Genomic DNA, 25,862 nt, shown 5'->3' on the forward strand with positions numbered 1-25,862 from the left:
TTCTGCAAAGTGGTCCCCAAGCCTCCGCTTGGTTTCCCCAATGTAGAGGAAGCCACACCGGGTGCAATGGATACAATATACCACATTGGCAGATGTGCAGGTGAACATCTGCTTGATATGGAAGGTCATCTTGGGGCCTGGGATGGGGTGAGGGAGGAGGTGTGGGGGCAAGTGTAGCACTTCCTGCGGTTGCAGGGGAAGGTGCCAGGTGTGGTGGGGTTGGACGGGAGTGTGGAGCGGACAAGGGAGTCGCAGAGAGAGTGGTCTCTCCGGAAAGCAGACAAGGGTGGGGATGGAAAAATGGCTTGGGTGGTGGGGTCGGATTGTAGATGGCAGAAGTGTCGGAGGATGATATGTTGTATCCGGAGGTTGGTGGGGTGGTATGTGAGAACAAGGGGGATCCTCTGGGGGCAGTTGTGGTGGGGTCGGGGTGTGAGGGATGTGTTGTGGGAAATGTGGGAGACGTGGTCAAGTGTAAAAGCAGCTTGTTTTAGCTCAAAGGTAACTATAATGAACCTGCCTTGGACTTGGAACAGGCTGTTCTGCAGTGTCATCTGGAACTATTTTTGGACAAAGACATGTCTGGGAAAAGTACTTCTGGAAATGGCAGTCCAGCACATAATATCAGATTTGGAATAGTATTAATAGTGAGGACGCTTCCAAGCTTATACCATCAGATTGGGGCTGTTGAGGCTGGGGCTGTAGAAAATGTGATAAAGCTCAAAGAGACAGCTGTTATCCAGGAGTCCCTTAAACCCGCTTGCCGAATATGTTTAAAGTAGCTTAAACAAATAGATTCATTCATTAGTTTGCATATGTCTAAAGTAAATTAAGCTAAAAAATTTGCTGAGTATTGAAGCCCACGTATTCATTTTGATCAGACCTGAAAAAACCCATTAGCCACTTTCAGCCTAATAATACTGAACCCTAGCTATTCACTATACATATTGAATTTTTAAGTGAGAAACTGAAAGTAATGCCTCCATGTTCACAAAGCAAAATGAACAGCAGAGGATACAATGATGTTTCAATGTGATTCAGACAAGGCGGGGGAGTGGACAAATCTATGACAGATGAAATTCAGTGCAGATAAATGTGAGATTATCTATCTCAGTAGCAAAAACAAGAAAGCATATTGTTATCTGAATGGTAATAGATTGGGAAAAGGAGAGGTAAAAATTGATGTCTGTGTACATGTACATCAGTCACTGAAAGTAAGAATTTAGGTGCAGCAGGCAGTGAAGGGAGTCAGTGGTATGTTGCCCTTCAGAACAATAAGTTTCAAGTTCAAGATCAGGAATGCCTTGCTGCAATTATACAGGGCCTTCGGGAGAGCACTCCTGGAGTACTATGTCCAGTTTTGATCTCCTTATCCAAAGAAGGATATTCTGACTATGCAGGGATTGCACTGATGATTCACCAGACTGAACTCTGGATGGCAGAACTGATGTACGAAGAGACACTGGATCAGTTAGGACTTTATTCACTCAAGTTTTGAAGTGTAAGGGGGATCCCATAAGAAACTATAAAATTCTAACAGGACTAGACAAGGTTAATGCAGGGAGGGTGATTCAGAGCAAGAAGTCACAGTCTAAGATTATGAGGCAGGCTACATAGGACTGAGATGAGGAAAAATATCTTTACTCAGTTAATGGTAAGCTTGTGGAATTTTCTGTCATGGAAAGCAGTTGAGGCCAAAACATTGAATACTTTCAAGAAGGAAATGTAGTTCTCAGAGCTAAATGAGTCAAAGGATAGGAGAGAAAGTGGGAATAGGTTACTGAGTTGAATGGTCAGCCATGATCGTACAGAACGGTGGGGCAGACTCGAAGGACCAAATGGTCTACTTCTGCTCCTATTTTCAATGTTTTATGCATTTTTGGTCATGTGTTTTCTTTCTTGGGTTATTAGGTCAAAATTTTCTGTTTCTTCCCCCTCAGGAAAACCATGAAATTCTCACCTTCAAATTCATTAACTATATTTTAATTGACATCTGATATAGCTGTGTGCAAAAATTAAATTCAAATATTTGTTGCAATTGACCAAGTGATTGTGAAATGGAGCTTGTATGAAGTACTGTCCCCCATCTGATGATAACATCCACCCAAACAAAAGACAGATTGATAGCAAAGCATCTACAGCACCATATGAAAGGTATATATTCTTCCAGTAAACATGTCAAACTGATCCAAGCATTGCATACTTTCAAACATGTACATGGTTCACCATAAAGCAGTTTTCAAATTTCAGGTCCAAACAGTAAAGTCATTGGCATAACAAACTTTACTCCCACCACGACTGGCACACAGTGGCAGCAGCATGCACTGCATACAAGGCTGCCTCCTTTGGTATTCTTTCCAAATGCACATCCTCTACCATCCAGGAGGGCAAGGGCAGCACATTGTTTTCATATTCTTTCATGGGATATGGGTGTCGTTGGCAACAATAGCATTTTTAGGCTGTCCCTGATTGTCCTTCATCAGAGTGGCTTATTTAGCCATTTCAGAGAACACATTAAGAATCAGCCACATGACTGTGTGCCTGGGTCAGGATGACAGATTACCTTCCCTAAGGCGCAGTGAACCAGATGCCTTTGTACAACATCTGATGATAGTTTCACATTGATCATTACTGAGACTAGCTCTCAACTCCAGATTTATTAATTGAATTTGAATTAACTAGCAGCTCCGGGAGGATCTGAACCCACTTCCACACAGAATTGACTGGATCTGTGGATTATAATGCAGTGACATTACTGCTATGCCACCATCTCTGCACACTGCATGGGAACAATGCCACTTGGAAGTTTCTATCCGAGCCACACATTATAACACCATTCCCTCATTATCAGGCCAAGCAACACTGCGTTCATCCAGCTCTACACTTTGTTATCTCAGATTCTCCAGCATCTGCAGTTTTCATTATCTCTGATTCCTTCACTATCACTAGGTCGAAATTCTGACATTTTGAAACTCCATATGTAACCAAACAGTGGTGTTCCAGTTCCACAGGTCCTGTTGCCTTTCAAATGGCAGTTCACTAACAGCTTGTCAAGGCGGGTTAGGGATGAGCAAATGTTGGTGTTGCCAGTTGCGCTTATATCTCACAAGTGTATAATTTTATAGAAACTTCCTTAACGTCCCATGGAATTCTAGGGTGATTAAAATGTTGCATGGTAACTTTGCTATTTTTAGTTTCATTAGCATTTTTAATTTGATGCCCTTTTGAATAATTATTCCCAGTAAAGGGACTTCCACACTCTCCTCAGGCACATTTACATTTCACCTGCTAAGCAATTATGCAAAATACTTCTTCCACATCCAGCCATTCCAGCAATGTTAAACACATGCTCCATTTTTCAAACGGAGTTCACGTCTTCTTTCAATGTCCTTGCAATTCAGACGTTCTGATAAAAACTGATACTACTTTTCTTTATAATGATTTCCAGTGATCTTTATTATCCATTTTAGATCTTTATTGATTCTTCATGGTTCCCCTTAAAATTATTTATTGATTCTTTCTTTTTGCTTATCTATCAAACTCCCTGACATTAATGGACTCTCTCTTTTCCCAACTGAATGTATCTAAGTTGTCTCCCTTTGCTTCAGTTGAATGTATGTAATTCTTTGCTCAATGAGAATGGGACTGTGGATTTGAACTATATCAACATATTATCTAAACTGATATTTCAGTGCGTTACTGAGAATACTGAAATTTTAAAGGTACTATAATTCTGATGAAAAATTTGGCTGAGGCCCAATATCCTCTTTGGTTGGATGAATGGGTTCTAAAGCATTCATCATGAAGTCATCTTTTTTTAAGGGGTGAAAAAATAATATCCCTCTATTCCAGTTAGTGCCTCTAGTTTCCCACTTATTTTTTTCTAATGATTTGTATACTCACATCAAAGATGTTTCGTTTAGTTGAAGCCAATCATATCTGTTGATCTTCCCCTCTTCCTCATCCAACCATTTGAGATTTGTCATGTTATATATGGTTGCTGTCTCCTTAACAGACCTAATAATGGTAGTTAACATAAGCCCTGAGATTAGTAAAACAAATCTAACCCCTCAATATTCTTTCGAAAGATCTAAAACACTTCCCTTCTTTAAATCAATTATTCAATCATGACTGCAGGCTTAAACCTGGTCATTCTCTCTGTTCAACATCATCTCTGGCCAGTCAGTCACACTCCTTAAACTGATACCCAGAAAGGCAACAGATCATTTCTGTGCATCGTAGCTGTAGAAAAAAAAAACTTTGACATTTAGAATATACAAACATAATGTCAATGTAATTATAACCGAATACATTCTATGAAAAAAGGCCCATTTGACCTTTGGACCTTTGGACCAGTGGCAGTTACATGAATGACTCTTGTTGATTCACTTCCCATCAGCCAAAAAGCAGACAGACCGCTCTGTTAACTCAATAGCTACCACAGAGGGAATCACTTAAAATTTATCATCCCTTTGATTCATTCAATGTTTTTGAAGATTTGAAAAATCAAACCTACTGAGACAAGCAGAAGTCTGGAAAGAACCATCACAGAATTTCTGTACAAAACACTTTTCTTCACGAGACAATGATCTATTAAGACTTAAAACTTAAGTTGACTGCTATGTTGTCTGTATAAAACTGTAAAATTCAATTTTAGAACTAAACTCTCCAGGAAGGTCTCTGAGAGGTAACATCTTCGAGAGAATGCTCAGGGTGTGAAGAATCTTTATTTCAGGAGTTAAGTACAGTTCTACCAAAAGAGTCCAAGCAATCTACAAGTGCCATATCCACAGAACTAGACAGAAACATCTCCCACTCACTGTCTCAAAGCCTGTTCTACTCACTGCGTATCATGTACAAGAAAACACAATTGCATAATTATGCAACGCATGCAGCTGCTGAATCTGATGTTAAGGGTTAACATTTTCATTTCAACAAAAGGAACTCAATCAATGGTACACGAGGTATCTAGTATGACTTTCTCCCCAGATCTTGGTAACTATTTTTTTCTTTAATAGCTTTATCTCAACTTGAATCAAACAAATTTTTAAAAATGGGGTTAAGATAGCTATATTAATTCACAATTCAATGACTATGCTACATACATGTCTGGTTGTTTGTACATGTGACTACCATGTTTATTTTATAAACATGTCTTTAGCTCCTAATTTCCTTTTGGTAACCCCTAGATTCACAGTACCATGATAGTGAGCATGAATTCCGTCTCCTGAGTCACCATTCTTGGAAGGAACAATGATATCTTATTAAACAACTTCAGACCCTCCGGAATACTGCAATACCTCTCCCACATCACAACTTTCCTAGATAATTGATCACTACATTCATTCTCAAGCAACTTTTAGTTGGAGGGTGAGCTGTTTATACAATGACACCTCCAAAAGCTTGTGTCTTCACATAAACCTGTTGGTGTCACGTGATTCTTGACCTGGGAATGCCTTTTCTCCGATATTGTGATGTATGCCTAATTATTTCTCAGGCTGTGTAACTTCACTTTTACAACAAAAACAAAGATGCTGGAAAAGCTCAGCAGGTCTGGCAACATCTGTGAATGAGAAAACAGAGTTAATAGAACTGAGGAAGGGTCACCAGACCCGAAACGTTAACTCTGTTTTCTCCTCCACAGATGCTGCCAGACCTGCTGAGCTTTTCCAGCATCTTTGTTTTTGTTCTCGATTTACAGCATCCGCAGTTCTTTTGGTTTTTAACTTCACTTTTAGTTGTGCTCCAGAGGAGTAAATGCCACCATCTTCTGTGAAGCACTCACAGGACTGTCACTCCTCTAAACGTGCCAATGCACATGGCTTTTAAAAAGGCTCATGGAGCATGACTGTCACTATTGTGTACATGACATCAACTCAATGATTGTCACCCATTTCATTCTCCCAAATATGAACTCATCCTGCTCTCTGCATTTCCCATACGTTCACATTTAAGCGTCCTCTGTAAACATACTCAGTCCCTCCCTTTATCTCATTAGCCCAGCACTCACACTGATGTCTCAACAGCAGCACAACTGACCTTCCTGTTGTCCACAGACTTGTTGTGTCTGACTCATGAGCCTGGAATTTGTCATGTTCTTGTGAGGGGAGCTTGCACGAAATGGTGTTTTTATGTTATTCTATGTTCTATGCCCTTGTCCTTCTAAGAAGCAGTATCTGCAGGTTTGCAAGATAATATCTTAATGAATTTTTGTAGCATATTATGTAGATGGTACCCACTGCTGCCAGTAAGCATCAGAAGTGGGGGAAAGATCATGTGTGGATGTGGTGCCAATCAAGTGGGCTGCTTTGTCCTGAATGGTATGAAGCTTCTTAAGTGTTGTTGGAGTGGTGCTCATCCGGTTAAGTGGGAAACATTCCAACATACTCCTGAATTGTGCCTCGTAGCTGGTGGACACACTCTGGGGAGTCAGAGGCAAGCTACATGCTGCAGGATACTTGGTGTCTGACATGCTTATGTAGTCACAGTATTTATATGGCTAGTCCAGTTCAGTTTCTGACCAACAGTAACCCCAAGACACTGACTGTGTGGGATTCAGTGTATCATAGAGCAGGCTATATTTTAAGAAGGTGGCCGAGACCCTAATTTATTTCTTATTTTAAAGGCAAACATAAAGTGGTGTGTGCCAGGTGTAATTTGACTGGTCCAACTACTTGATGTTAAGCAAAACACAATTTATTCAAACACTACAGTTAAATATAACAAAAGAAATAAGCATTGGAATAACAACTTTACTGGAAAACTTAACAGAACAGTAGATACAGTAACTCTTACTAAAATAACTGTTCCGAATAGTAATATCCCATAAGACCATAAGACATAGGAGTGGAAGTAAGGCCATTCGGCCCATCAAGTCCACGCCGCCATTTAAGTCATGGCTGATGGGCATTTCAACTCCACTTCCCTGCACTCTCCCCGTAGCCCTTGATTCCTTCTGAGATCAAGAATTTGTCGATCTCTGCCTTGAAGGCATCCAATGTCCCTGCCTTCACTGCACTGTGTGGCAACGAATTCCACAAGCCCACCACTCTCTGGCTGAAGAAATGTCATCTCATTTCAGTTTTAAATTTACCCCCTTTAATTTTAAGGCTGTGCCCATGGGTCCTGGTCTCCCCGCCTAACGGAAACAACTTCCTAGCGTCCACCCCTTCTAAACCATACATTATCTTGTAAGTTTCTATTAGATCTCCCCTCAACCTTCTAAACTCTAATGAGTACAATCCTAGGATCCTTAGCCGTTCATCATACGTTAAACCTACCATTCCAGGGATCATCCCATAAACACACTCCTTGGTAAAAAGACAAATTCAGAAATCAGATTTTCTCACATGTAATGCCCGGAATAGGGAAAGAAACCCTCGCTTCTAACTGTAACCAAGATAGGGGGAGATATAGCTTCTTCAAAACTCCAGTAGCTTCTGGTGAATCTAAAAGCTAAAATCACAAATGAGAAATCCTGGTCTAAGAGAGCTGGCCACATCCATCCAGGCAGCTTTAAACTTTAAAAAAAATCAAGGCCTCACAAGTTGTTTACATGACCACAGACTGATGAGTACTTCTTGGTCAACCTTTCTCTTAAAAGAAACCAGACAAAATACATCTCTTAAAGCCACAATATCATGACCAGTGAAAGTCATGCTATTAATATTAAGTGGTGTCAGTTGTAAACTTCCTTGCTGAAGATGGCCATTGTCTGGCACTTGTGTGGGACAAATGTTACTCACTACTTGTCAGGCCTATCCTGGACATTGTCATGATCTTGCTGCATTTGTGCACAGACTGATTCAATATGTGAGGAATCATGAATGGTCCGGAACACTGTTCGCTGATGACAGCACATCCAGCTTTTAACCTTATGAAGAAGGGAATGTCATTGATGAAGTAGCTGAAGATGCTTGGGCTGAAGCACAATACCTGGAGGAACACCTGCAGAGATGTCCTGGAGCTAAGATGACTGATCTCCAACAATCACAATCATCTTCCTTTATGCTAGGTATGACTCTAACTAGCAGAAGCATCTTCTTGTGTTTCCCACTGAATCATGCTTTGCCAGGGCTCCTTCATACCATACTCGGTCAAAAGTCACCTCAATTCAAGGACAGTCACTCTTGCCTCAGATCTGGGGTTCAGCTATTTAGTCCATGTTTGGACCAAGTCTGTATTGAAGTCAGAAACTGCGTGGTCTTGGTGAAACCCAAGCAGGAATCAGTAATAAAGTGTGAAGCTGGATGAACACAGCAGGCCAAGCAGCATCTCAGGAGCACAAAAGCTGACATTTCGGGCCTAGACCCTTCATTCAGCTCTCTGATGAAGGGTCTAGGCCCGAAACGTCAGCTTTTGTGCTCCTGAGATGCTGCTTGGCCTGCTGTGTTCATCCAGCTTCACACTTTACTATCTTGGATTCTCCAGCATCTGCAGTTCCCATTATCTCAGGAATCAGTAACCTGGTTAATGCTAAGCAAGTGCTATTTGATAGCACTGTTGATGACACCTTCTGTCACCTTGCTGATGATTGACAGTACACTAATGGCCTATTAATTGGCTAGTTTGTATTAGTCCTGTCTTGTGTACAGGACATGCCTGGGCAAATTTCCACATTGTTAGGTACGGACAGTGCTGAAGCTTTTCCGGAACAGCTTCGCTAGGCGTACAGCGACTTCTGGAGAAGAAGTCTTCAGTTCTCTTGCTGGAAAGTTATCAGGTGTCCAAAGTGGTATCCAATGTCTCCAACTGTTTTTGATGTCACATGGAGTGTATCAAATTGAATGATGACTGGCAAAAATAGTGTTGGAGACCCCTAGAGCAGTGTAAGATAGATCATCCACTTGACAATTCAGGCTGAATACTCTTGCAAATACTTCAGTCTTATATTTTCCATCGATGTGATAGGCAACCTCATTATAGAGAATGGAGTTTGTTGCACAGCCTCCTCCTCCAATAAGATACTTTAACTATCCATCACCATTTGCACCTGATTTAGCAGAATTGCAAAGCCTAGATCTGATCCATTGGTTGAGGGATCACTTAAGTCTATAACTTGCTGCCTAAGCTGCTTGGCATGCAAGTAGTCCTGTTTTGTAGGTGACACCTCAATTTTAGGTAGGCATGGGCGCTGTTCATGGCATGATCGACTGCACTCTTCAATGAAACTTTTGAGATACTGGTCAGTTTCACATGTTTCACATGAATGGTAACTCAGTTTATCATTTAGAATTCCACTTTGAAGGACTCATCTATTTATTTTAAATTTTTATTGCAAAATGCACTGTATAACATATAGTTTTTAAATAATTAGCGAGCATTTCAACAGAAATAGCTACAGCATAAAATGCCCATCATTGAAAACAAACATTTTGTTGCCCATTTTTTGAGATTACATGAAGGTTAGAGAATGTGCACTTTATAAAAAAAGAGAAGGTTTGTTTTAAAAATAAATTCTTGAAATTACGTATTGGACTTCACACTTCTGCAATCTAATGAATGTATCGCAATCTGGAGCTGAAATGCAACACACATAATTCCTTCCAAACTTAAAGATACTTTAGAAAAAGTTAAAAAAAAATGCAGCCTTAAAGGTATAGTGTTTGAAAAGAAGATTTTAGGCTGTTGTTGAAGTCCTAACTTTCAACTTGATGTGTCAGACTGTGGTTGGAATCTTAAATGGCCCTGAACAATTTGGGCTAATGTGCGGAATTTGGAAGAATGGTTTGAGAAATCCAAAGAGGCGAGGCCTACCTTGATTTTGGGTGAAAGTAGTTGTATATTACAAGAGCATTTCAGTCTTTAAGACAAGATTCTTTCACAGTAGCCTCATTAATTGCATGTCTCAGCTTATTAACATCAAGTGACCTATCACATCACACAATGAGAAAACTAAGGCACTTAAGATAAGTGAGGCATGAAAGTCAGAGCAAGTACTTGGTGACTCCAGTTTACTGCTTGTTCTTCTGGATATCTATCTAATACACCCAGCAGCAACATCTCAGAGAACACTCCAGGGTACCTGTCAGACACACGAACCCTGTCCGCAGACACTGGTATCCAGTACCTGCCAACCTCTCAATATCCTCATGATACTCCTCCAATTCACTTACAGATCACTTCTGAACTTTAAACCTGCACTTTTAAGGTTAATAGAACAACTAGCATTGAAATGTTAGCACAAGGAAACTGCAATCAGCTCACGGACTGGGGCAGGCTGTATTTCAAAATTCTTTGTGTGCTGTCTTTAGCACTCATTCAATTTGAGTCTCCCTGGATGTTCTCGTCATCATCACCACCTTGCCTTACCTTTTAGTGCTTTGTGTCCACAACCAGAACTACCAGATTCATGCTATATCTGTGATAATGAGAACTGTACATGCTGGAGAATCTGAGATAACAAAGTGTGGAGCTGGATGAACACAGCAGGCCAAGCAGCGTCTTAAGAGCACAAAAGCTGACGTTTCGGGCCTAGGCCTTTCATCAGAAAAGGGGGATGGGGAGAGGGTTCTGAAACAAATAGGGAGAGAGGGGAAGGCAGATCTGAGATGGATAGAGGAGAAGATAGGTGGAGAGGAGAGTACAGGTGGGGAGGTACAGAGGGGATAGGTCAGTCCGGGGAGGATGGACAGGTCAAGGGGGCAGGATAACGTTAGTGGGTAGGAAATGGGGGTGCGAAATGAGGTGGGAAGAGGGGATAGGTGAGAGGAAGAACAGGTTAGGGAGGCAGGGACAAGCTGGGATGCAGTGGAGGGAGGGGAGATTTTGAAGCTTGTGAAATCCACCTTAATGCCATTGGACTGCAGGGTTCCCAAGTGGAATATGAGTTGCTGTTTGCAACCTTCGGGTGGCATCATTGTGGCACTGCTGGCCCAAGCTGGACATGTCGTCTAAGGAATGGGAGGGGGAGTTGAAATGGTTTGCAACTGGGAGGTGCAGTTGTTTATTGTGAACCTAGCTTAGGTGTTCTGCAAAGCAGTCCCCAAGCCTCCGCTTGGTTTCCCCAATATAGAGGAAGCCGCAACGGGGAAAGTGGATGCAGGGTACCACATTGGCTGACGTGCAGGTGAACATCTGCTTGACGTGGAAAGTCATCTTGGGGTCTGGGATGTGGGTGAGGGAGGAGGTGTGGGGGAAAGTGTAGCACTTCCTGTGGTTGCAGGGGAAAGTGCCGGGTGTGGTGGGGTTAGAGGGGAGTGTGGAGCGGACAGACAAAGGAGGTGGCCATGGGTAACCACATGGGCCCAAGATCTGCCTGCCTCTTTGTTTGTTACGTGGAACAGTTCCTCTTCCGTGCCTACACTGGCCCTAAAACCGACCTCTTCCTCCGTTACATTGATGACTGTATCGGCGCCGCCTCATGCTCCGAAGAGGAGTTCGAACAGTTCCTCCACTTCACCAACACCTTCCACCCAACCTCAAGTTCACCTGGACCATCTCCAACACATCCCTCACCTTCCTGGACCTCTCAGTCTCCATCTCAGGCAACCAGATAGAAACCGATATCCATTTCAAGCCCACTGACTCCCACAGCTACCTGGAATACACCTCCTCCCACACAACTTCCTGCAAAAATGCCATCCCCTATTCCCACTTCCTTCGCCTCCGCCGCATCTGCTCCCAGGATGAGGCATTCCACTCCCGAACATCCCAGATGTCCTTGTTCTTCAAGGACCGCAACGATCCCCCCCCGCAGTGGTCGAGAATGCCCTTGACCGTGTCTCCTGCATTTCCCGCAATTCATCCCTCACACCCCGTCCCCGCAATAACCGCCAAAACAGAATCCCCTTCGTCCTCACATACCACCCCACCAACCTCCGGATACAACGCATCATCCTCCAACACTTCCGCCATCTACAATCCGAGCTCAACACCAAAGACATTTTTCCATCCCCACCCTTGTCTGCCTTCTGGAGAGACCACTCTCTCTGTGACTTCCTTGTTCGCTCCACACTGCCCTCCAACCCCATACCCGGCACCCTCCCCTGCAACCGCAGGAAATGCTACACTTGTCCCCACACCTCCTCCCTCACCCCCATCCCAGACCCCAAGATGCCTTTCCATGTCAAGCAGATTGTCACCTGCACATCTGCCAAAGTCGTAAACTGCATCCGCTGTACCCGTTGTGGCTTCCTCTACATTGGGGAAACCAAGCAGAGGCTTGGGAACGCTTTGCAGAGCACCTACGCTCAGTTCGCAATAAACAACTGCACCTCCCAGTCGCGAACCATTTCAACTCCCCCTCCCATTCTTTAGATGACATGTCCATCATGGGTCTCCTGCAGTGCCACAATGATGCCACCTGAAGGTTGCAGGAACAGCAACCTATATTCCACTTGGGAACCCTGCAGCCCAATGGTATCAATGTGGACTTCACAAGTTTCAAAATCACCCCTCCCCGCCACTGTATCCCAAAACCAGCCTAGCCTGTCTCTGCCTCCCTAACCCGTTCTTCCTCTCACCTATCCCCTCCTCCCACCTCAAGCCGCACCTCCATTTCCGGTCCACTAACTTCATCTCGCGCCCCCCCTGACCTGTCCGTCCTCCCCAGACTGTTCTATCCTCTCCCTACCTCCCCACCTACACTCTCCTCTCCACCTATCTTCTCCTCTATCCATCTTCGATCCGCCTTCCCCTCTCTCCCTGTTTATTTCAGAACCCTCTCTCCATCCCATTTTTCTGATGAAAGGTCTAGGCCCGAAACATCAGCTTTTGTGCTCCTGAGATGCTGCTTGGCCTGCTGCATTCACCCAGCTCCACACTTTATTATCTCATGCTATATCTGCCGTGCCTTGCTGGTTGGAGCCAACACAAAACCAGCAAGCTTGTCATGGTTGTCAGTAGTCCTCAGTCAAGTCAGCATCTCTTAATATAAATCAAGAGAAGCCTCCAATATTGGTCTCGGGGCTTGGGTACAGTTGACCGCTCAAAGTGGTCACATTCAGGATCTCATCCGTATAGGGATGGGGAGTTAAATACTGGGCAACAGCCCACCCATTTTGGTTATTTCTATACTTTTCACTTAGAATGAGAATGGGAGGGACTGAAGAAGATAAAATTGAGTAGAACTGGTGCTACTGGGCAAAGGTGATGAGGCTGAAAGAGTGAATGACTTGGCAGAACAGTGGTTACGAGGGTGGGTGTTTGAGTGGATGACAACAAGCATGAACTTTGGTGGGTGTAAAACTAGAAATAGATGGAATGTGAGGTAGCAGACAGAAGATGATGGCCCTTACCCTGCCTGAGTGGAGAAGGTAATCGATATTCTTCTTTCACTGCTGAGTAGTCCTCTGGATGGCTAAGACTACAAAAACCCAGCCAAAAGCTTGGGACAAGGCTGGAAGGATCTGATGGCATGCCTATCTCTATCAATACTGGAAGAAGAGAATGTATTTTCTCTGCACTACCATATTCACCAAGACTTTCAGGTGGCTGCCCACAAACCAGGCACCGGGTTTCCCTTCTCTGCCAGATGCGGGTGAATGTTATGAATTGTGAAGGGCAACTCAGGATTAACAATGCTTTTCCAAATGCACTAACCATTTTAAATATGGCAAAAAGAAGCAATGAAACTTGACAACATTGACAATGAGAAAAATGAAGGTCCGGTTCTGCTTTTTATAGTGACACAGCATAATTGCTGTGAAATAGAACTCAAATAGATAGTAATGGTTTGTACTCTGTAGTTACCTTCTTCAGGTAGTCAGTTAGGATTCAAAGAAGTTTCCAGTTAGTTCTTATCTGACAAATTTTGATGAGGCTGATAAACAATTGCCTTGCTGATTTCTCAGTCAGTGAAGAAAGGTTGAGCTCCCTTCCAAGTTGTACAAACTGTGTGAAAGTAAAGACAATAACAAATGCTTTCAGACCTGTACCTTATGTGGGGTAAGTGGTGTGTTTGTTGATTCAAAGCTAAAGCCAAGATTTGAGGGTTGGGATGGTGTTAAGGGTGGAGAGAACAATGTGAACCAGCAGACTGCAACAATTTAGCCATGGTGAGGTACATGTTGACTTATGACCTAGTACAGAGATTGTTAAATGATATATCTTGGAAGAAGCTTTCGTATATAATTTATAATAACCATTTACCTACAGTATTATTATTATTAGCACCATGATTTATTCAAATAATTTGGACCTTGCTGAGCCAAGCACATTCCCTCTCTCTAATCAAAACATGTGAAAACAGGAGTTGGCATTAGTTCAGTGTAACATAAATGTCTCGTGCAGCACTTTAAATTTTCTCTACAGATGTTGAAAAACCCGTTGAATCTTTTTTTGTCTTGTTACCACCAGACCCCCCCCCCCCCCCCCCCGGAAGTGCTGCCTCCAACTCATCTTTGCTAGTGACATGTATCGGGCGAAAGAAGATGGTAAGAAGCTAAAAATATGAGCAGAGGGTCTTGTGAAGGAGTGGTCATGTCCCTTCCTCTAAGCCAAACATCCAGATTCAAGTCCCACCCGTCCTGGAGATGTGTCAGGACATGGTTACGCATGTTGATTTAAACAATGCTTTGAAAAAAATACTTTTAAAAGAATCGAAAATCAATCAGATTTTATGAAAGTTATTAAAAGAACAATCAAGATATTTAAAACGCCATTGGCACAGTTTAGTAGTTATACTATCGCATTCTCCAGTTTCTCTTCTGGCCCTGTCACACACGGGTTTAAGTTCAGCCAACCTCTTATACAGGAACAAAACCAAAGTTGCTGGAAAAGCTCAACGGGCCTAGCAGCATCTGTGGAGGAGAAAACAGAGTCAACGTTTCGGCTCCAGTGACTCTTCCTCAGAACCCTCTTATACAGCCCTGGCTTTAAATTGCCATATGCGTGACTTCAAAACAAATCAAGTTTATTAGTGTAAACAACTGTATGATTTCGATTTCCTTTCTTGCAGAACTATGAAACAATAGCTCTTGAGATTGAACGTACCTTTAGCAGGATATTAAGCTTCATGATGATTGGAATGAATAGACAGCACGGCCAGCCGCAAAAATTAGGGACGGCGAAGCTGTTTGTTTCTAGACATTGAAGATTACTCGATAATTTTTCGAGTCAAAAGTCCAACATTTGCTTGAAGATTTATGATTAACGAGTGCAGTAGATAGAAGACGGGCGGTCTGGAAAGCGGACTGATTGCAAAACTGGCTGGAGCTCTTCTGCTGACTTAGCTGGAACACTAGATCCTTTTCCACTCCTTGGTAAACAAGTAACTTCACAGCCGACTGGGTGGAGCTCACTGAGAAAGATATCAGATCGAACAGGGCTCTGTTCAATTTCAATGGGCATTTCGGTGTTTTCCGGAGTGGGAAAGTTACGTGCACACGTACACTTGAGGTTTCTGATTTGACTGGCGACTTATCACCAGTAACCAGGGCGAAACTACATTACATTACGGATAACTACTTCAGCCTGTGTTTAATAGAGAACGTATTTACATAAACATCAGTGAACAGAAATGTTTTGAGGAACGTTGTGGGCCAGTGAAACATCGTTTGCTTAGAAATCCGAAGCAATTCCGAATTAATTTTCTGGCAATGATTACGTTAGCGTTGGTCCAACAAAGTTCAGAGTGAACTAGAATAAAGCTCCACTGGGGAGGACCCCACAGGAGTTAAACTACGGATCTCTTTTGCGCTTTTGTAAACAAATCGTGGTGAATTGAAACGAAGCGATAGATCTTAGGAGACCAACTGGATCGCAAGATGTGAAACAGTTGTGCAGTAACTTTTAAGTGGAAAATGATTCGTCAGGTTTTTATTTGCATTCAGTTATCGCGGGTAAAATTCCAGATTTCGCGATCAGCAGTTGAGTGGCATTGCTCCTTTTCGCAGGTCTGACGCTATCTGTGTGAAGATAAACTTCTGAAGTCATGTCTTTTTCCACAGATGGTGACAGACATGCTGCACTTCTCCCAAAATTTTGTGTTTATCTCAGATTTCCAACATGGGCATTCTTTCGCTTTTTGTTTTTTTTTTAATTTGATACTGCTCATCTTTGTTTTTGAAGAATACAACCTACAAAGATACAGTGAGCGCTGCGATGTGCATTTCACATTTTTAAAAGTGAATTTAAATCAATTCCAGCGACAGAGTATTACCGCCCCTTAGCAACAGTGATGTAATAAAGCGGACTAAGCAGCCAATCACATTGAAGAATTCTCAGAGAGCCAATCAGAAGTTAGCCAGAAGTTGTTGTTCGAGCATAGAACGGGACAGCAAAGGAATGGGGCCTTTGGCCTCAATGTTGTGCCAAACATGACGCCAAATTAACTAATCCCTTCTGTCTGTCCTTGGTCCATATCCCTCCAATCCTTGCATATTCCTTGGATATGTTTATCTAAAAGTCTCTTAAAAGTCCCTATTTTATCTGCCTCCACCAACACTACCCTTTGCAGTGTGTTCCAAACTCTTAGCACACTCTGTGTAAAAACTGTGCCCAACTCATCACCTTTGAACATTCTCCCTCTCACCTTAAATGCATGCCCCTGGTTTTAGACAGTTCAACGTTGGGAAGAAGATTCAGATGTTCAACTCTATCAATGCATCTTATTCTATCTATGCATCTTATAATTGTACAGACTTCTAACAAGTCTACCCTCAGCCTCCTCCACTCTAGAGAAAACAATGTGAGATTTTCTTGCCTTTCATTACAGTTCATACCCTCTAATCCAGGCAGCAACCTGGTAAACCTCTTCTGCATCCCCTCCAAAGCTACCACATCCTTCCTGCAGTGTGGCGACTAGAATTGAAGCCAATACTCTAAATGTAGCCTAGCCAAAGTCTTATAAAGCTACAACATGACATCCTAACTCTTGTGCTCAGTTTCCTAACCAATAAAGAGAAGCATGCCATATACCTTCTCTGCCACACTATCTACTTGCATAGCCACTTTCAGGGAGCTATGGACTTGAACCCCAAGATCTCTCTGTGCATCAATGCTGTTCAGGGTCCTGTCATTATGTGTACACTTCTCCTTTACATCTGATCTCCATTGCAGCACCTCACATTTATTCATATTAAACTCCATTTGTCATTTCTCCACCCGTATCTGCAATGGATCTATATCCCGCTGTATTCTTTGATAATGTGCTACACTATCCACAACTCCACCGATCTTTGTATCATCTACAAACTTACTAAACTCCACCCCATCTACATTTTCATCCAAGTCATTTATATATATATATATCACAAACAGAAGAGGTCTGAGTATGGATCCCTGCAGAACACCACGAGTCACAGACCTCCGGCCAGAAAAAAACACCCTTCTATCACTACACTCTGCCTCCTATGTGCAAGCCAATTCTGAATCCACATGGACAAGTCGCCACGGATTCCAAGCATCTTAATCTTCTGGATGTGTCTATCATGGGGGACCTTATTGAAAGATTTAGTAAAATCCATATCGATAACATCCACTGCTCTGCCCTCATCAATTACCTTTGTCACCTCCTTGAAAAATTCAATCAAGTCAGTAAGACATGACCTGTCCCGCAGAAAGCCATGCTGACTGTCCCTGACTAGACCATGTTTTTCCAAATGCACGTAAATCCTTTCCCTAAGAATTCTTTCCAACACCTTCTCAATCATGATGTGAGACTCACCAGTTTATGGTTTCCTGGATTATCCCTGTTTCCTTTCTTGAAAAGAGGAACGACATTAGCCACTCGCCAGCCCTCCAGGACCTCTCCAGTGGCTAATGAGGATACAAAGATCTTGGTCAGGTCCCCAGCAATCTCCTATTTTGCCTTTCTTTAACCTGGGGTAGCTACCATCGGGCCGTGGGGACTTACCCACTGTAATGCTCTTCAAGAGAACCAAAGCGACTCCTTTCTTGATCTCAAGCTATTGTTGTAACTCATGTTTTATATTTTTATTAAAAAAGTGAAAGAACGGGAGCGATGGTACAATGATAATGTCATTGGACTAGCAAATCAGAACCCACACCAATTTTATGTGTATTTGGATTCATATCACATCTCATCAGATGGTGAATTCAGTAAAAAGAGCTGGCCCAATGGTGATCATGTAACAACTGTTAATTGGCATTTCTAAAAAAATCTGGCTCACTAATCCTCTTGAGGAAAGGACATCTGCTGTCATTATGTGGCCTGGCCTCCATGTGACTGATAAGAACAAAAGATATAGGAGCAGAATTCTACCATATAGTCTGTCAAGTCTTATCCACTGTTCAAACATGGCTGAAATGTTTCTCAGTCCCAAGGTCCTGCCTTCTCCCTGACACCCTTGATCCCCTTACCAATCGAGAACCTTTGTCTTATATACATTCATGACTTGGCCGCCAAAACTATCTGTGACAATGAGTTCCACAGATTCACCTCCCTCCAGCTGAATACATTTCTCCTCATCTCAGCTGTCAAGGGCCAGCCTTTCACTCTGAGGCAGTGCCCTTTGGTCCTTGTCTCTCCAATTAATGGAAACATCATCTCTGCATCCACTCTATCCAGGCCCCCCATCCTTCTAAACTCCATTTATTGTAGAGCTAGAAACCTCAGCTGCTCCTCATTCGACAAGCTATTCATCCCCAGGATCATTCCTCTGGCCAACCTCCAAGGCCCGCACATCCTTGCTTAGATACGGAGCCCAAATCTGCTCACAATTTTCCAAATGTGGACTGACCGAAACTTCAGACTTCTGAGGCTGGATATCTCTGCTCCTATATTCCAGCCTTCTTGAAAATGATGTAAACATTGCACTTACTTTCCTAACTACAAATTGAAACTTCATGATAACCTTAAAAGAGCTTTGGACTAGTACTTGTAAATCACTTTGTGGCTCACTTTGTGATTTCTGAAGTTTTTCCCCATTTAGAAAATAATCTTGCCTCTATTCTTACCACCAAAGTGCATAACCTCACACTTTCCTACATTTGTTCCATCTGCCACTTCTTTCCCCACTCTCTGAGCCTGTCCAAGTCCTCTATATCCTCCCTACTTCCTCAGCACCACCAACCCCTCCAACTATCTTTGTGACTTGTGCAAATTTAGCAACAATGCCCTCAGTTCTTTCATGCAGATCATTAGTGCATAACATGAATAGTAATGGTCCCAAAACTGACGCCTGAGGGACCCCACTAGTCAAAGGCCGTCATCCTGAAAAAGACCACTTTATCCTCATTCTCTGCCTTCTGCCCATCAGCCAATCTTCAATCCGTATGCAATTCCTAACACCATTGGCTCTGCTTTGTCTAATTTGCTTGTTATCTCCTCAAAGCATTCTAAAAGTTTCTTAGGCGTGACTACTCCTGGATGCCCAATTTTACCATTATTTTCGAGTACGCTCAGCCTTAATAATGTACTCTAAAGTCTTACCAATGATCAAGGTCAGGCTAATTAGCCTATAGTTTCTGGTTTCTGCCATCCTCCCTTCTTAAATAGAGGTTTCATTTTAATCATTTTCCAGTCGTCTGGCACCCTACTTGATTCCAGTGACTCCGAAAAGATCACCACCAATGCCTCCACAGTTTCCTCAGCTGCCACCTTCATGCAGCGCAGAAATAGACCCTTAGGTGCTCATGGACAGAGACACAGAGGTCCAGGTAGATGGATGTGGAGAGTAAGGCCTTCCTCTTTTGTCTGAAGGAACAAAGGAGACTGTCCCACCAGACACTGCCAGTCTGGTTTAATTTAGCTTCGCAGGTCAGGTGACTTTGACATTGTTGGGTGTAATGCAGGACTTTAGATGGCAGCACCGGCTCCTATGTCAGCACTGATTCAAAAGGTTACACTCTTGCATTTGTTCTGGAAAGTTGTGGTCTCTGATACTTAAATTGATTCCAAGATGGCTGTGGTATCAGTGAGGTAGGCCCAGGGGAGTGTCATGGTGCCAGATTGTGGCAATATTGCGCTGGTGAGTCTGGCAAAGGCAGCAGTGAGGCTCAGTACTCAAGGTGGTGGCATCAGTGACGGTTGATGCGTTAAATGCAAGCAGCATTTGTGAGAGGCTCAGGACTTGCGGAGACAGTGGTGGCAAGGGTTATCTGGTCATTTTTCTTTTCATTTTGGTTCTGTTTCTTTCCTTTTGGAACTTGTTTTTAATTCTAACTATTGCACTGTAAGATGGCGTCAGAGAGTGATGACACTTTTTACTGTACTGCTGTACCCTTCTACTTAGGTACACATGACAATAAACCTGATCTAATCTAATCTCTGCCACTGCACACATCTCCCACCAAGTTTGTGGTCTACCACTCTCACAACTGGATGCAGTATTTTCCGTCAATGGCTCTCTCTTACATGTTCCACCCCACCAAACTACTAAGCCTTCCTACTCTTTGCATTTCTTACTTACTCACTCTCTCAAGATACCTCACCAACTGTTTTGCTTCTACATGACCACAATAGTTATTTTAACCATGTTAACCTCACTCAAACCCTCTGCTTGTAAGAGAACGCAGCGCATTTTACTATCGAAAGAACCAAGACAACGTTGGGCTGGAAGATGCTCATTTCCTCATTCTCCACAAATCGAAATTGAATGACCTCAGTGGAGGACACTGTGACCACTCAAATGGTGAGCCCAAGACCCCCATGTCAAGCTTCATAGTGCTGTGCTGCTCTCCAATTAACACCACCGTAACCAAGTTTGTAATATCTTCAAGATTCTCCCTCCAGATGCAACTCATTCCCTCACTTCTTATACAGGTATAAGCAGCACACAGGTCTAGGCCCAAAACGTCAGCTTTTGTGCTCCTAAGATGTTGCTTAGCCTGCTGTGTTCATCCAGCTCCACACTTTGTTATCTCGGATTCTCCAGCATCTGCAGTTCCCATTATCTCTCTCACACACACAGCCTCTGCCCAACAGAGACCAGTCCAGTAGCTTATTCTCACCTCTAAGGAAGAAATCACAAATCCCTCAGAGCATACTCAGTTAAGGCTTTCCCCTGCAGCCTTCACCAGCTTATATACTAACACTTTGGTGGGTTCTATTTCTAGATTAGATTCAGAAGCACATTTTAGTGAGCACATCGCTGGCAGATCTGTGCAACTGAGTCAGGAAGAAAAGTCATTGGTTGTTGGCATTCAGATGATTGCTGAAGACCAGGAATCTGCTTAGCAGCAGAAGGAAAAATTAAGTCTGTGGTGTCAGCCTGTAATAATTTTAGAGAGACAAAGTGAATGGATCAAGATTTGGAGAAATCTGCTAATGCTGTCATTGCAATGCTGGCTTTAACTGGTTTAAGGTTAGCTGTCTCTAGGTAGAGGTGTGAAATAGCAGTGGAATTCTCAGTGGCTGCCAGAAATGCAATCATTTTAGCCATTGGTGCTTATCGTGAAAGGCATGGTAAGAGGGTGTCCCTTCTTCTCAGGTAGACAGAGTTGTGCCACTGACACCCAGGTGAAGGAGAAACCACAGAAGCTTCCTTTCAGGACACTCATAAAATCGTAGATTCATAGAGTCACACAACCTGCTCCAGTTGTACAAAGTACAGCATGCTAGGAATATGGAGCACACTCTGGTGTACTACAAGGCTCCCTCAGGTTGATCCAACTCTCAGAACTTCATCTTGAGGAAGCAGAGCCTTCAGTCTGTGCAAACCAGGTTTCCAAAACTAAAATAATCTCACTTGCCTGCATTTGGCCCAAATCACTCGAAACCTTTCCTATTCACGTAACTATCCACATATGAATCATCCTCTGTGGAAAAAAGTTGCCCTTCATGTCCCTTTTAAATCTTTCCCCTCTTACATTAAAAATATGCCATCCAGTTTTGAAGTCCTCGAGAGAAAAGACATTTGCTGTTCGCCTTGTCTATGCCCATCATGATTTAAAAAACCTTTACAAGGTCACCCATCAACCTCCCAGCCTATCCATGCTTTCTTATAACTCAAAACCTCCAGCCTCGGCAACAATTCTGGTAAATCTTTTCTGAACCTTCTCCAATTTGATAATATCCTTCCTGTAGCAGTATGATCAGAGCCATACACAGTACTCTAAAAGTGGCCTCACCAATGTCCTGAACAACCACAATATGATGTCCCAATTCCTATACTCAAAGGTCTGAGCAATGGAGGCAAGCTCATAACCTGTTACAAATCCCTCAGAAAATATTCAGTTAAGGCTTTCTCCCGCATCCTTCATCAGTTTATACATTGAGATCTTGGTGGGTTCCATTTCTAGATTACAAATAGCCACCCTTGACCACAACTTTTAACCCTACAACTTTTAAAGAACTATGTACCTGAGCCCTGAGGTACTGGGCCCCTCTACATCCACCCTGCCTGCGAAGCCTAAACTTGTGGAAACTGGTGCCGAGGACGTTGAGCTTCATTTAGACAGGACACTTTCAACTGTCTTGGCCACAAACACCCGTCCAATCTTCAAGGACAACAAGCTCCAAGGCAAGCATCTTGGAACTGTAGTTGGAGGGCAAGGAATAAAAAAAGCTTTTGAGTGCACTTAAGTGGCATGGGTCATTATTCATTGTAAATGGATATATATATGTGCACGTTCAACCATCACCTGTCTTTTTTGTTTGAAGACCAAGAATCAAACAACAGAAGATATGCGTTCTTAGTGGCATACCGTGTTAGAACCATGTCTGAGGGGGAGTGCTACTCATTCCCTCATACCCTTCAGAAAGTAACATTCTTCATTGTGGGAGCAGCAGACATTGAAGCCTTCAAAAAGTTCTTAATGTTAATCTTTATTAATGAACAGGTAAAGTTAAGAAGGAACAAACTGAAAAACTGCATTTGACTTTGAGATTAAGCTTAGGCAACTTGCCTTTGGAGCAGCAACAGATCTCCAGTCACTGAATGACTTCAGACAACTTAGATTGCTTTGAAGTGGGTGTCAGTTAAGCCCTGTCTGGTCTGGTGTGCCTGATGCTGCATTGTTCTTCGTTGGTGAAGCTGCTGTTTCTCCTGTTCAATGTCCTCATCTTCCACCTCAGAAAACTGCTGCTGTTCTCTCGCTGTTCAGCATCCTGCACATTTCATCTTTGCTTGTTCCAGTTGTACGAAGTACAGCATGCTAGGAATGCACAGCATACTCTGGTGTACTGCAAGGCTCCCTCAGGTTGATCCAACTCTCAGAACTTTATCTCGTGGAATTGTATTATCGGCTCCATGATAGCCCAGGTAGAAGAATGAGGTGCATTATACCTATAATCAGCCTCAGTAAGGGAATTGTATAATGGCGTCATCAGCCTAGATTGGAGAGGATAGCACTTGTCTCCCAGCAGCCATCCTAATATAACTGGCTGTTGGAATGAAGTGCAGACTTGAGAATCATCAAGGATATTGACATTATGGCAGCTCCAGAGTATCTGGCGCAGACCTCTATGATGTGGTAGTGATGATCACAGATGACTTGGACATTTACCGAGTTAAAGACTTTTCGCTTCAGAAATTGATCTGTGCATGAGCGTGGCACAATGCCTCAGTGGTTAGTACTGCTGCCTCAGAGCACCATGGATATCAGTTTGTTTCCACCATTGGGTGACTGTCTGTGTGGAGTTTGCACATTCTCCCTGTGTCTGCGTGTGTTTCCTCTGGGTGCTCTGGTTTCGTCCCAACGTCCAAAGGTGTGCAGAGTAGTTAGATTGGCCGTACTAAATTGTTTGTAGTGCCCAGGGTTAGGTGGATTAGCCATAGAAAGTGCAGAATTACAGGGATTGTTTTGGTGGGGGGATGAGGTAGGATACTCTTCAGAGGTTTGGTGAGGACCTGATGGGCCAAATGCCTGTTTCCACGTTGGAATGGATTCTATGATTCAATTGTGTGGTACTTGTAAACTGATGGATGCAGTCTATAGAACTGTCCTTGCTTTAGCTCTGACCTCGTTGTTGGGAAACAAGATGAAGCTGTGTGGTCTAGCACTTCTTGCTACCTTAATGCGTTTGTGGATTAAAATCTGAGAAATCTCAAACAGCTTTTTACAATGGATATTTAGAAGGGAGTAATTGAAAAAAATTAAGCAACACTGTCACGTTGATGAGCAGCATGCTGGAAGGGCACTTACTCCTTCAAAGTAGATGTTTCACCCCAGTAGGGGACACTGGTGACAGGGCTCAGATATCCCAGGATGTAATCTGACTGCTTTACACATTTTAAGGAAGTTATATTGAGGATGATACACTCTGAGCCTCCTAAACCTCCTTTGTGTCTTAAGAGGATCTCCTACTTCGAGTTCTGAAGGGGAGGATTAATCTTTAGGTGAAGAATAGGTTTGATCAGGAATAGTAAGCATGGCTTTGTTAGAGGGATCCCTAACAAATTTGATGTTCATGCCAAACAAATTTGATTGAGTTTTTCAAGTAGGTGACCAGGTACATAGATGACGTAGTTGACGGAGTTTTTGTGGACTTCATCAAAGCCTTTGACAATGTCCTGATAAGGAAGGTAAAACCACATAAGATCCAGTGTAACCTGGCATGTTGGGTCCCAAATTGGCTCAGTGGTAGGAGACAGAAGGTGGTGGCAGAAGGCTGTTTGTGTGACTGGAGGCAGGTATCCAGTGGTATATCACAGAGGTCACTTCTAAGTCTCTTGTTTGTTTTATATACAAGCAACATATTTGCGAATGTAATGGAGGGGGAGGTGATGATGATGAGTAAGTTTGTGGATGACACAATGATTGATCAGATTGTTGACAAGTGAGGAAGAAGGCCTTAGGTTACAGGAAGATATAGATAAATTGGCCAAATGAACGTATCAAATTGAAGATGGCAGATGAAATTTAACGCTGAAAAGTGTGAGGTGATGCATTTCAAAAGAAATAACAAGACAAGGGAGTATTCAATGAATAGCAAACACTAGTAAGATCAGAGGAATGGAAGAGTCTTTGGGTACTTGTCCACAGATCCCTGAAGGTAACAGGACAGATTAATAGGGTGGTTAAGAAGGTATATGGGATGTTTGCCTCTATTACTCATGGTACAGATGGTAAGATCAGGGAGGTTCTGTTGGAGGTGTACAACACTTTGGTTCAGCCAGAGCTGGAGTACTGTTTGCAGTTCTGATCACCACACTATAGGAAAAATGAGTGGATGCAGAGGAAATTCACCAGGATGTTGTCTGGGTTGGAACAGTTTGGCTATGAAGAAAGGCTGGATAAACCTGGGTTATATTCTTGAGCAGAGAAGGCTGAGGGTGACCTGATTGAGATGTGTAAGACAATAAGGGTCACCGCCCAGGTGGATAGAAAGCAACTTGCCCCTTAGTTGAAGGTTCAATAACAAGGAGACACCATTTTAAGGTGTGAGACAGAAGATTAGGTGGCATTTGAAGAAAATTCTTTTTCACCCAGAGTGGGGCAGGGATCTGGAATGCACTGCCAAGGGCAGTAGTTGAGGCAGGAAACCTTACCACTTACCCATACCCCCTTCTGAAAAATACTTGGATGTGCACTTGAAGTGTGAGAACATTCAAGGCTATGGTCTAAGTGTTGGAAAGTAAGATGAGTGTAGACGTGGAGTAGCATAGCTAGTGCAGACTCAGTGACATCACCTGTGCTATATGATTCAACAATTCTATAACTTCTCCATATAGAGGCTGTTCCACAGCTCTGGAGGTTGCTGTAAGATTTGGGGCTAGCTGACGCCTTTGTGCTTCCCCGGTATTCCGATGTAGATTTTTTATGACTGCAACAGTGAGAATAACACTTTCTGTTACTAGGTCTTTCAGTCAAAATAGCTTTGCAATGATGTAAATCATCAGCAGTTGCAGCAGGCAGAACTGAGACTTTTACCAGAGGCTTTGATACAGTAGTCTGCACAGATCTCTAAGAAAGAGGGCTGTGAGGTAGCTCTACGTGGACCCCTGACATTTTAATTTTTATTTTTGATGCAGCATGAGTCATATCATGCTAATACAGCGAGAGATTTCAAGTGG

General features: G+C 42.9%; 1 protein-coding gene across 1 annotated transcript in view; it reads right to left on the reverse strand.

The window, feature by feature from the left end:
• The window catches only part of tmem37 (transmembrane protein 37), a 46,091-nt gene extending 30,770 nt beyond the window's left edge, over window positions 1-15,321 (reverse strand). The window contains exon 1 of the mRNA XM_048535146.2: window positions 14,935-15,321. Within this exon, the coding sequence (XP_048391103.1) occupies window positions 14,935-14,958 (24 nt within the window). The 5' untranslated portion in view covers window positions 14,959-15,321. The remainder of the gene's footprint in view (window positions 1-14,934) is intronic.
• Window positions 15,322-25,862: the final 10,541 nt, after the last annotated feature.

Source organism: Stegostoma tigrinum, chromosome 7, assembly GCF_030684315.1.
Source record: "Stegostoma tigrinum isolate sSteTig4 chromosome 7, sSteTig4.hap1, whole genome shotgun sequence".
Lineage (NCBI taxonomy): Eukaryota > Metazoa > Chordata > Chondrichthyes > Orectolobiformes > Stegostomatidae > Stegostoma > Stegostoma tigrinum.